We start from the raw sequence: 12,731 nt of genomic DNA on the forward strand, positions 1-12,731 counted from the left end.
AAAATCTGACATTTTATGTAATAATTTTTAATTCTAACTTTTACTTTACCATGACAAACCGTTTCCTTTTTTTCTTTTACAGGCCTCTGTAGTTATATCAGCTCCCGAGCTTCATTATACACATTGATTCCAACAAGATAAGACTTTTCTAGCCACCAAGTACATTTACTCAAATTCCGTACTTACGTAAAACTTTGAGGTATTTATATTTGAGTATTTCCATTTTATGCCTCTGGACACATTTTCAGTCCGTTAACCTTCAGAGGAAAATATTTTCTTTTCACTCCAGTTCATTTATCTGACAAGTATAGTTATTAGCTTCCACTGTAAAATGCTGGTTACACAATGATGCATCTCTATGAACAATCTAATATACCGTATAATAATATATCAAGCACTTTGCTTTTTCATACTGATTTTTTTTGGTGATAATACATCTGCAGTTTAACTTTTTAAAGGAAGATTTTTACTCGTAACAGAGTATTTTCTGATTGTTGTATTGGTACTTTTACTAAAAGGATGTGAGTACTTCTTCCACCACTGATGACACACACAGCAAATACACACAACAAACACTTAAACCAGAATACATCTTTATTATTATATTTTTAACTTTGTGGCAACATAAAAATATTTCAATTTAAAAGCAGCAGAGAATAGAGTGCTCATTCAACATGAACAAAAATAATCACAAATGCAGTCCTGCATTCATGAAATAAACATGCAATTCACTAGTAGTGGCGGTCATAGGCAGTGTGTGAAAGTGCTATACTAAAATAAAGACATTTATTTTCTCTGGTGGGTCTAAAAACTAACAAAAAATTTCATTTTTCAGTCCATGTTTAGAAACTCTGTCTGATGCAATGTCTATTAAACATGGCATGTCTGGTTGAATGAGTCAGAATTAGAAATATACAGTATTTGTTATACATTTTAATGAGCCAGCGCCTTTATGTGAGAGCGAAGTTACTCAGTTTACATTCGCAGCTCCAAAAAAACTTACAAAAGGCCCATCCTGGGCACTCTTCTCCTGTCTTTGCAAATACTCTGCTTTGGTCTTGACTGTTTGAAGTGCTTGATCTAAGAGTATTTCCCTTCGGATACAATCGTATATCCAGGTTTACTTACAGGAAGGTTCCATGTATCTAAGGTAAGAGATGATGTGGTCCCTAGCTACTACGACTGACTGGCAGGGCTTTCTGGTTCTAACCAGCACCCGAGCAAAAGAGCAGAGGAATTCATGAAAGGCAGGTGAAGAACAAAAGTCTGAAGCCTGCAGAGTCTGAGCAGAGGCTGACAGGTGGAACAGCTTTGATGCACGGTGCACAAAAGGCAAATGGAAAAATGGCCAACAATATGAAGTCACCCAGAACTGTCTCCCTCTTGAACAACACACTGACAGATGTGACTTAAAACACTGTGGTGATCACACAAAAGATGCTGTGGGACATTTGCTTGTATTATCATTGTCACGTAGCGCCCTCTACTGTCTGATGTGAGACCTGCAGCATGTCCATGTGACTCGGTAAGTCAGCCAGAGGCAAGGTGGGTTTAATACTCTGTGACTGCAGCTGAAATTTCTCTATCAGCTCCTGAAATGAGACAGAAAAGAGAACAAAGTGAGCGAGGAAGAGTGGAGAAGAGTCAAAGAGGTCAAAGCACGAGTAAAAGAAATACTTCCTAAAGAATGCATCATGATAAAAAGCAGTGAACCCTCACCGCTGGCAAAGCCAAGCTTGTTAGCTTCTTCCAATGAGATATGACCTCTTCCTCGCCCAAGATTCCTCTGTCAACCAGCTTTCTAACAAGGAACAGGTAGTTGTTCCACTGAAAAGACAAAGGAAATCTTTATAGCACATTAGAGACCACGGAGCCAGTCAGAAAAGGTTAAACTCAGCAAATAATGTCACCATATCTATGTAAGATGACATTTTAAAGAGTGAAATATCAGTGTAAAAGCCTTCAAGTTTCATGTTATTCTCTGTACACAGAAGATATCATCATTATCATCATTTAAGTGTTTTTCTCAGTTTAAAATTAGCAAAATGTCATCTGCACATCTGTATGTATAAACCCTATAAGTAGTTGTATTAGCATCATTAATACTTCGATATCAGCAGCAGTTAAAATACCTCTGTGTCGCTGGCCTTCAGCACAGCAGTGACAGTGAGTGGGGTGAAGAGCAGGTGGAGGGGGGCGGAGGAGCAACAGTCTCTCTCCCACAGCTCAGCAAGCTGCTCCAGCACCGATCTGACAGGAGTCTCTGACCCTGAACCAGGACCCAAAGTAACCTCACCACCTCCGCAGCACCCTGACAGAGACAGCACCGGCAGCTCTGCAGACACTGAGCGGATAAACACAACAGGCACTCGGGTCAGTTACACAATACACTGCATCATCTTGCTTCCATATCACACAGCGAAGGGCAATTTAATTAACAAATAGGAGTGTTTATGAAGCTGTAGCACTTAGGGGAATTAACCTGTTTACATTTTAACACATATCACCCAGAGAGTGTTTTCCTGTAATTAAGGGTTTATCATTAAAAGCCTGGATTCTTACCCAGTTTGCAGGCCAGTAGGACAGTAGAGTTCAGCAGCATCTGCTCTGACACCACAGTTAAAAACTAAGTGAGGAAATAAGAGGAACAAAGTGTTATCATTACTGGCAAAAATCAGTAAATCGAGCATGAGTGTTGTTCTGTTGCACTTGTGTGTCTCGTGTACCTTTCTGCAGGCCAGTGTGTCTCCCACTCTCTGTAGCAGTGTTTGGAGCTGAGAGCCAGTTGGCAGCTCCTCATCAGTCCTGGGGCCGACTGCAATGCTCAAGAACTCCTACATTACAAAAAAAACATTCAAGTAGAACTTTACACAGAAATCTTTCACTTTAACTTCAGTGAGGAGTAATGTTGGTTTTCCTTTTCAGCATTTGGGAGAAGCTAATTGGTGACATAACACTTAAACTCATAAAGAGAAAATGAATTCTAACCAATTTTTGCATAACTAATAGTAATAACAGCAAACCCAATAGCTTAATGAAATGCTAAAATATTGTCTTATGCAAACATACCTTCATCTCGATGAGGATGTCTGAGGGAAGTGAAGCAATGTGGTTGCAGTGTGGAGAGCAGGAGATCGCTCTCTCACTTCCTTGTTTTCTCTTGGGCGTAGTCGACTGCTCCTGGGTGACCAACTCTACTACAGCCCGCTCCACATCCCCCAAGTCCGGAGCCACTGGGCTACCCAGAGCCTTCATCACGCGATCGTATCTGCTCTTCCACTCTCGCCTGATGAGCGCTGATGGTTGGAAGACAGAAATAATATTTTAGATGGATGTCCTTGGGCAATCCTTTCACCACAGAACGGGCTCCTTCCTTTTTTCGAAAAAAATTAAATTAGGTTCTGTGACATGATCGTGGCTTTCGCTGCGTACAGCTGAGTACAATTATAATTTATTATAGAAATGATTCCATAAATATATTTTGTGATTGTATGTTTTCGTCTGCCCAAATTTCAAGCAAGAATATAACTTCTTCATTAGACCAGAGAGAGGTCCTTTCACAGCCATGCTTGGATGGGTCGAATAGTTATAGAAATCACTTACAGTAGTTTTCACACTTGATATGAACCGTACTCAAGTTTGGGGTCAAGCATACTCAGATCCAGGCCTGGGCCCCTGATGTGAAAGTTTCCATAATTTTCATTTCTTTAAAGGATCATACCAGTGTTACACTACATATCCTGTAACCTTATATAGTTTTAGTTACAAGAGAACCAGAAGTCACTATTTAATAGGCCTGCAAAAATCTTTTTTTGGTCAATGTTGTTATAAAATCCAGTGTTCCTGTTATCAGTGACGGCAGGCCAGAGCAACCCCTGGCCTCGTGTTCTCTCAGATAATGATGAGTCCAAAGCAAATCTGGGGAAAAGAGAGAAGTGGTATTGGACTGCTTCTTGCTATCAGCAGATGTCCTGAGTCGAGGTATCAGAATTGGGAGAAAAAGAAGTTGGATCGGTGCCTCCCTATAGTAGAGTTGCTTGACACACACAATTCATCACACTGAACTCTTCACTAAGTCCGTCTTCAAATTATAAGCTAGATTCTTGAAAACAAATAATCAACCACGGACAACATGCACATCTCAAGCAGGTTTCCTCTAATAACAAGCAAGCAAACAAACAAAGCAAGTTTCCTGTCTAATATTACACTGAAAGGAAAGAGATAAAAATGTAAGACTGAAGTATAAAGTGACTTGCTACCTGTAATGTTGGCAGAGAGCCAGCTGCAAGCTTTTTCTGTTGCAAGACGTTTGGTGATGTTTTCAGATGTGGTCAGAACCTGCAGAGACAAAGCAAGTCAAACACATGGGAACAACCCACAGAGAATTGTTTTTTGACATGACATCATCTCATCATTTTTGCATGGTGATTTTTTTAATGACTCACAGCAGGCGGGGTCTCATCAGGGAGCAGGATTCTTATGGCTTCAGGACTCTTCTCACAACAAAATCTGCAAATCACATAAGACTGAGATTAACACTGAGAAAAGATTCCCCCACAGAGGTGAAATACAATATGTTACATCAAAATAAATACAATCTTTTTTCCAACTATCAAATGGCCACTCAAGACAGTTTTGCTTGCTGGTTGTTAAAAGAGGCTGTTGTACCTTGTGGCTCTTGCCAGAGCTTCTAATCCAGCATCACACAGCTGAGCACAGATGGAGTCATTCAGTTTTGAAGGATTTGAGTTTGGCAACTCCAGTCCATCTCTTAGCATCTTCTCTCCTCTGTCCACCAGCTCACTCACTAACGTCGCCCTGTTGAAAATCCCAAAATAAATGTGAACACACAAACACACACGTGCATTAACATAAAAAAATTAAATTAAATACATAATCTACAGTTAACTTTTAGTGATGATGAAAATAAGAGTTGTGATACACATGTTTTTAAAAAGACAGCTACACAGGGAGGTGATTTCACATAAGCCACCACCTGAGTAAATTTGGACTGTTGAACAGTTACTAGCCTCTTAGGTAGGCAACCAACCAAAGTTAGAGGCTGATTACCTGCTACACTGAAAGTCCTTTTCAATTCTAAAAAGTAATTTAGTGGAGGCTGGTCAAAGTGAAATAAAAAACTGTGAAAGATACAGTTGATTTAGAAATTCATGACTTGGAAATTTCTAAAGCCTCAGGCCCAACAACCCCCCACCCCCAAGCTCTGTGATACTAACTTCATATGCTTGACGCCGTTGGATCCGATTCTCTCAGCTACAAACTCCACAGTGCGACGCAGCGACGGAGGCTGGTTGTGAAAGAAGGCTTGCTCGAGGTCCATCTGTCACATTTGAGTGTTTGGTTTGAATACTCGCAAACAGGCAATTCATTGATGCCATTTCAAATTTCTATTTACAGCCTGTTTACTCACCTGTAGTTTCTGCTGTGACCTGTTGGCAGTTGGCGTATCCCTGAGCTCAGCAGAGGTGGGGGTGATCTTGCGGATAATTCCTCCACTTTTAGCTGTGCTTCCAGACACAAAGGCAGCGAGGAGCTTACGAAACTCACCTGGACCAATGAAACCAGGCAAGGAAAATCAATCCACAACTTAGAAAGAGTGCATGTTACCTGGAGGCCCATTTGCGGTGAACACATATCAACCAAATGTGATCTAAGCTCTGTGGCTCCTGATTAACAGCATGTTACCTCTTCTATAGCAAATACTGTGACAACACTGCAACAAATATACATGTAAAGAAATGTAAAATTGAGCAGGTAATCCTTGAGGCAATAACAAAGATTAACAAATTTCCACTCACCAAGAAATGGACAACATGTATAGAGAAGCTGCTGATCCACAAGGGGAATGCAGTCCTGAAAATAACAAGAGAAGCCTCAGTGCAAATGAAAAAACAGCAGTGGGCATTTTACGCACAAACACCTACTAAGGTGAATATTTTACTTACAAGGCTTGCACCACTTGTGTTACTGTCCTCCAGCTTAGCCACCTCAGTGAACTCATTGGTGAAGAAAATGTCCTCAGGAATCACAGGGATCTACACACGTTTAACACAAGCAGTTCAATTACAGGTAACTGTTGTGTAAAAGTAAAATGATGTATGTTAAATGTAAAACTGAGCTCTGTCGGTTTTTACATTGCAACCAATCATATTCTACTATTCACTTTACGCTATTATATACAAAAACAGATAATATCTACAAGTTGCGTCTCACCTGGAAAAGCCAACCTAATACAGACACCATTAGTAGTTTGTTCAGGTAACACACTTCTCCACATCTGCCCAACAGCATCCTCCTACAAGAATACAAAAAGTAATCTTTAAGATAACTTTCCAAGAAGGTCAAACATCAACAAAAACAAAGAATGTGTCGGTTTGTTTATGATTCTGTAAAAATTCAGTTAAGATTTATTACTTCTAGAAATGTTTTCAGGTTTTTTGTTGTTTTTTTTTACCTGTACAGCAGAAGCAGTGTGCCTAACGCAGTCCTGTAGCAGAGCAGCAGAGGACCAATAAAGTCCAGCATGGAGAGGAACTCCACAAGCCAGGGGACAGTCAGGATGGTGCGCCTCCTTTTCATACTGTTATTTAGCACAGCGCACACATCCAGCACTGGAACGCTCTGATGAACCAAGAGAGGAAAAGATAATGTAATTAAATGCCTTGCAGAAAACATGCCAGGACTGGACTTAAAACAGTTTGGTTTCCTTGATGAGATTAAAGTCACCCTACTAGAGGAAATAAATCCTTTAAGTTAGCTTATACCTTCTCCATTTGAAACAGGCCTCAATTAATTACCTTACTACTTCATAAACATTCATCAATTCTTCCTAACCTTGCTGCGCAGAGCTATCGCAGTCTCCTGAATCTCTCTGGATGGTCTCTCAGATGTTTGGTAAGGCAGAAAAGAAATAAATCCAAGGAACTTAGCCAGGAGACGAGCGAGGAGCAGCACTGAGGTGAACCGCTGTTTCTCGTCCTGATGGAGACAAATCAAGAGGGTTATGTAATAATTAAGAGTATGTCAATCAGATTATTATTCGTTTAATCTGGCATGTTTGCAATTTCACAGACTACCCCATGCTTAAATCTTTTACCTGCCATGAAAAACTCAGTGACACTGACATCTCAGTAACATCTCTTTGTCTGACTCGGATAGTATACCTGCTGCTCCATGTCCCCATCTCCCTCCTCCTCTCCCTCCCCGATGGAAGCAGGGGGGCTCAGGATGGACACCTCGTCCAGCTGGAGGAGTTGCTGACACAGGCTGTCCTGCAGGTGCTGGTTCAGCTGGCAGCTGGTGCACAATATGTAAAACAAGTTAGATCACAGAAAGACAAGTCAAGGAAAATGTTTGGATCGAAAAGGACATCTGCCAAATGAAAAACGACTTGCTCAGAAAATAAACTTCCTGCTGTTATGAACAAAAAGTGCATAATGAGTTATTATGTATCACTCCATGCAGTTTTTGACCACCGATTATACCAATTATATGAATACATAATGATAAATAGATCTTACAATGTGTCCTGTGTCAATTTTATATTTTAATGATATAGTTCAACAATGTCACTGGTGGCATTTGTTTGGACGGATTGTCTCACCAGCTAGCTGTCTGTAGGAAGTCTCTGAAGAACTCCTGGTGGCCAGGGAAGGATGGGGGAGGACAGGGACCAACAACTCCATGAGGCTGGATGAGACGCTCTTCAAGACGCTTCAGACGCCCCAAGCTGTCAGCTCCCAGCATGCCTAGCAGGTCGGTGTCAGGGGTATCCCCGGGAGAGTTGTTCATACGGGGGCCTTTACACATCTAAAAAAAAAAAAAAAAAAGTACATGTTGAGGGGAAGGAAAGATAAGGAAGAAAGCTGCAGCTGGGCTGTTCTTATTTGTATTCCCTATCCCTTATATATTACTTTTATCTGGGTGTATGTTATCACTTTAAGATAAAATTACTTAAAAAAGTTAAGATCTATTACGTAAATTTGGATGAGGTGCCACAGTTTACCTGAACAAGCTGCTTCAGGAACAGACGGGCAAAATGGGAATGGTTTCCTGCAGAGGTCAGTTGACTCATCATTCCTCTAAAAATAGAAGACAGAATGATGAAATGCATGTAGCAGAAGTAGATAAGATAAATGAATTGGATAGAAATGTTGTTTTACATTTTCAAATTACACAAGCTAATAAGAAAAAAAATCATTGGACTTGCCTTATCCTGCTCCCTAAAGCGACATCAAAATTCCACCCTGGTTCCGTGTGAAAGTCCTCCCATTCTCGCAGCACTTCATAAAAAATATCTCTGAGAAAAGGGGGCAAAAATATCAAACACAGAAGTGCAAGTGATGAAGTCTAATTCAGCAGTTACTTTAGGTGCTCAGCCTTGGCTCAGTCTGTTTATAACCATGAAAAATCCAAGTATATGAGGTTTACCCCCATCTGCTGCACACTTCATCCGTCATAAGAGTCATTTTTGTTGGACATAAGAAGAAGCTGTGACATACCTCTGTTTTTTAAAGGTGTGGAAGGCCTTGTCACTTCCGAAGTTGGACCTGTTGTCCGTGGCAGGACGGAACGGGACTGAGTGGATGAAAGTGGAAACTGAGGGGGAAAGCTGGAACAGAGAAGGAAGAAAGGGACATAAAAATATCAACCTAAAGAATATAGTACAGAACAGCTTTAAGTTGTCTGACATTTTTAGAGTCAGATTATGAACATCTGTAGTGAGGAGCAAACAAGGTTTATAATAACATAAACAAACTGAATGTTCAATATTTTTATTAAATAATAAAACAATCTATTAAAAGATATACATATTAACTTAAAAATGCATCATGGAGTAGAGACCAATATTTGAATTTATTTAGTAACACTCCAGGAAATAAAAGCACATACACTAGTACAATAAAGTATAAGTGTGTTACCTTGGCTGTGCTTCTGTCCTGCGCTTGAGTGAGACGGTCCCTGAGATCTGGGGAGAAAGACGCCACCCTCTCGTTCTCTGCCAGCAGACGCAATGTACACTTGTCCAAATGAGCTACCAACCTTTCATATGACAAGAGAAGATGCTTATGAATCAACTCGGAGATTGAGTGAGGGAGCAATGTCACCTAATTGAGGCGAAACTGTGAACTGATATGTTCCTTTTAGTGAATAGGAGAAAACTGAGGAAAACTATGACACAAGAAATAAATAAACTCACTGAAACTGATTCTCCAGAACCCTCACTGCAAAATACACACAGTTGTGTACTTGTCTTAGGTAACATCTCTCCAGAAGATCTGAAAATGTGAAAAAGTGACTTAATTTCAATTCAAACAAAATCCGAAAAAAAACAACAACCACATTTTAAATATAAAGGACTATAGTGACATAAATTACACACCTGAATTTACAGCACACAAACTGCCCTGTTCATCATCATCATCGTGACTTTGAGGAAACCGAGACGTCAGCAACTGCATCACAAAGAATAGCTCCAGGAAAATGTTTGGCACTAGGTTTTCTGTAAGACACCAAAAAATGAACACACTCATTTTCATCGTCTTGTGCGATTTAAGAGATTTAATAGATTTTAAGACACTTAAAATTACTTTATTGTGAGGTTTTTTATATTTATTCCTAATCATATTAACTCCAAAATGATTTCTTGTTATGTTTTACATCTGACTTCTTAATAATTAATTTTGTTTTGTTTGTTTTTTTTACTTTCTGTAAATGCCTTTAATTTTCTTAAACACATTATATGTTAATATGTTATATTATATGGCACAATTATGACGCCTTGTGGCCATTTACCAGAAATGCAGGTGCAATACAGCTCTGCCAAGAGATCCAGTTCCAAGGAGAAGGTGACTTTAGATGGTTCAGGACTAGGTGTCTGCAGGTCAGGTGTAACTTTAGATCCAGTCCTAAGCCCTGACTTGGTAGGGGTGCAAGGGTCCAGAGAGGAGGGCAGAGGAGGGCCCACCTGCTGGGCGCGCTTTGTCCTAAAAACAAGAAATTCCTGATCATGAACTTTCACATGCACCTGGACCATAAACAACAGAGGACGAGAAAATAAAGAAATAAGACAATCTAATATATAATGTATGATATATCAATCATAATGAGTGTATAAAATATTAATTACAAATTCTAGCACGTGTATAATGCTGAATGAAAAACAGTACTTTTGCTTTTAGAACTGGCCAGGCAAAAAGTATAAACAAACATTTTTGTGTCACCCTTTCTTCCACTACTTTATACTAGAATTTGTCAGAATAAGTAGAGTCATTCTCCATGTTAACTTACTTCTCCCTCTTAAGTAGTTCCCTCTCTTCCTGCAGGCTCAGAGGACTGCCCACTGTCATCGACCCCTGAAGCACCTCTACCCCTGATGGGGGGCTAGAGGGCTTCCTGAATGGGGTGGAGGTGAAGCAGGTCTTTGGTTTGGAGTGTGGCCGCTCTGCACTGACTGGTGTTGGGTTTATTCTTCTAGATGGTTTGGATGCCCTGAAGGAGAATGTAAGCCATTAGACAAATCTGAAAATATATGGTGGTGTCAGTGTGGACTTTTGTTCAAGTTTAAGTTGAGAAGACTCACACTGGTGAAACTGGTGATGACCCAACAGGAGGGAAATCCTCCAAGTTGCTGAAGTTGAGCTGCCCCACAGATGGAGGTGAAACCTGCTCGTTTATTTTACTGTACCCTCCTCCTCCTCTACCTGACCTTCTCCCCCCACTGTCCCACCGTCCATTCTCATCACTGTGATGTCCTCCACGTACTCCTCCATGTCTTCCTTGTCCAGCCATGCCGCCACCACCACTCCTCCTGCGGCCCTTCTGTGACAGGAGGTTGGGGCTGTTCAGGAGGTCTGGAGGAGAAACCATGTAGTCCCCCAGACTGATCCTCTGGCTGGCCCGGCGCTCGGAGCCTGAGGGCCTGGAGGCAGGGCTCCATGTTGTAGAGAAGGAGGGGCTGCTGAAGGCACTGACCCCACTCACACAGTGGGACTCTGACTGACCAGCAACACCCCACTCTGTTCCAGGTGACACAGACGTGGCCGGAGAAAACAGCTGGACGCGGCTGGCACTCCGTGAACCAGTTCCACCACCAGCAGACCTGCTACCCCTCTTGTCAGTAAAGCCTTGCGTCTGTGCAGCAGGCCTGGGACGGCTGGGGGTCTTGGCTGGCGTGGCAGGGCCGTGGGTTAGTGCTTGACTGCTCTGCTCTCGCAGGAAGTTTAAAAGAAAAGGCACAAACTCTTGTTTATGAACTGTCACCCCAGGTTTGTTGAGTGAAAGCTTATCATACTCCTGTTGAAAAAAAAACATAATCGTTGGAAAATATTTGTGACCAATGAGGCATTTATAAAGCTGTAACAGCACAGATGAGCAACACTGTTTAATGCACGATGTACCACAGACAGAGAGTAACTACGTCATCATATGTTTAGTTGGACAGCTTCAGCACATTTCTGCAGAAAATAGCCAGTTGACCTTGCTAACAATGCGCTTGCTAACATCTGCTAAACTGCACAGCCCTACTCGGACATTAACAATAATAATAGTTGCTAACAAAAATGGCATATTATTATCTGTTTTGACACTAAATTTTCTCTTGACTCGTAGGAAGCGTCTTGTCTGGAGTCCATACCATCCAGGCTACATTAGCTCGCTAGCTCAGCAGCTAAAAGTTTTGTTTACACTCAATTGTGAGCTATGTCATCTCATAAAACACGCCATACAAAGGGCGGCACGTGTCAGATGTCTCACTCGTGTTGCTCTGAATTATTTCAGACTTACCTCGATATTTTTTAGCCAGTCTGTGACCGTATTTATACCCACTTTCTTCGACAGAAGCGATTCCAAAAGAGCCGCCATTCTGGCCAGGCGCTGCGCGGCTGCACTCACTGCGAGGGGGGGCGTGGTCTGCGTCAACGGAGGCACGTATTGCGAGTGACGTACGCCGACCACGTGTGCAGCTGGCGGAAGGTGACAGCTCTCTGCATTCTGTATGGCCCTGTGACTGAAGCGTTATAAAGTCTCAAACCTCACACTTATGGGGGATACCTGCTAGGTTGTTCTTTCCTTGGGGGGAAATCTGCCTCTTGAATACGTACAGAAAAACATTCCATTGTTGTGTGAAGCCTAATAACTTCCTTTCCCCTCCCCTCGCTTGAACCTGTCAAAACTGCTCTGCATGGTAGAATGATGCTGAGGTTGTATTCTTGGAGTTGCTTTGTACTTACAGATGAGACAGACAGCACTTAAATAAATCTCCACCAAAGAATTATCAGCTGATGAAAATGTCTACTGGGTCAGATCTGGCCCCTACGCCAGTAGTTTGAAACCCCTGATTAACGCCATACAATTAAGTAATAAAACCTTTATTAACTTTGATTGTAATCTCTTCACTCCAAAAGTTATGATTCATTTGATGATACTGTTGGGTAAATTCAACATACATAAATAGGAAATCTGTTGTTTGGATTATCTCATTACAAGGATTAATTTAAAGCAGTAACCTTTAAAACAGCTAAAAGAGTCTGAAACACAGAAATTGTACTGCCAAAGATCATATGAAGTCTTTTTTAGTTTTTGAGTTTTTAATGTAATTGTATTAATCTATTTTACGCTTTACAGTGTATTGGATGTATCTATTGTATTTAAAAAAAAAAAAAAAATCTTATTCTGATATTTAATTTCCATTCAGTCTGTGATGACTGATT

The 12,731-nt window shown here is 41.0% G+C and overlaps 1 protein-coding gene across 1 annotated transcript; it reads right to left on the reverse strand.

Annotated features, from left to right (window-relative positions):
• Positions 1-576: 576 nt before the first annotated feature.
• On the reverse strand, positions 577-11,917 carry cdan1 (codanin 1). Its single transcript, XM_056394236.1, has 28 exons — positions 11,806-11,917; positions 10,604-11,316; positions 10,312-10,512; positions 9,817-10,007; positions 9,404-9,523; positions 9,221-9,299; positions 8,943-9,063; positions 8,523-8,632; positions 8,231-8,320; positions 8,027-8,102; positions 7,625-7,830; positions 7,185-7,317; positions 6,856-6,999; positions 6,476-6,642; positions 6,235-6,316; positions 5,967-6,056; positions 5,820-5,874; positions 5,432-5,568; positions 5,238-5,341; positions 4,669-4,818; positions 4,446-4,509; positions 4,260-4,338; positions 3,070-3,296; positions 2,727-2,834; positions 2,563-2,626; positions 2,133-2,344; positions 1,720-1,827; positions 577-1,592 (listed from the first exon to the last, which is right to left on the reverse strand). Exons 1-28 carry the CDS (start codon positions 11,881-11,883, stop codon positions 1,470-1,472), a joined length of 4,032 nt encoding a protein of 1,343 aa, XP_056250211.1. The 5' UTR covers positions 11,884-11,917; the 3' UTR covers positions 577-1,469.
• Between the last annotated feature and the right edge of the window lie 814 nt (positions 11,918-12,731).

The sequence above is a fragment of the Seriola aureovittata genome, chromosome 13 (assembly GCF_021018895.1).
Source record: "Seriola aureovittata isolate HTS-2021-v1 ecotype China chromosome 13, ASM2101889v1, whole genome shotgun sequence".
NCBI classification, from domain to species: domain Eukaryota; kingdom Metazoa; phylum Chordata; class Actinopteri; order Carangiformes; family Carangidae; genus Seriola; species Seriola aureovittata.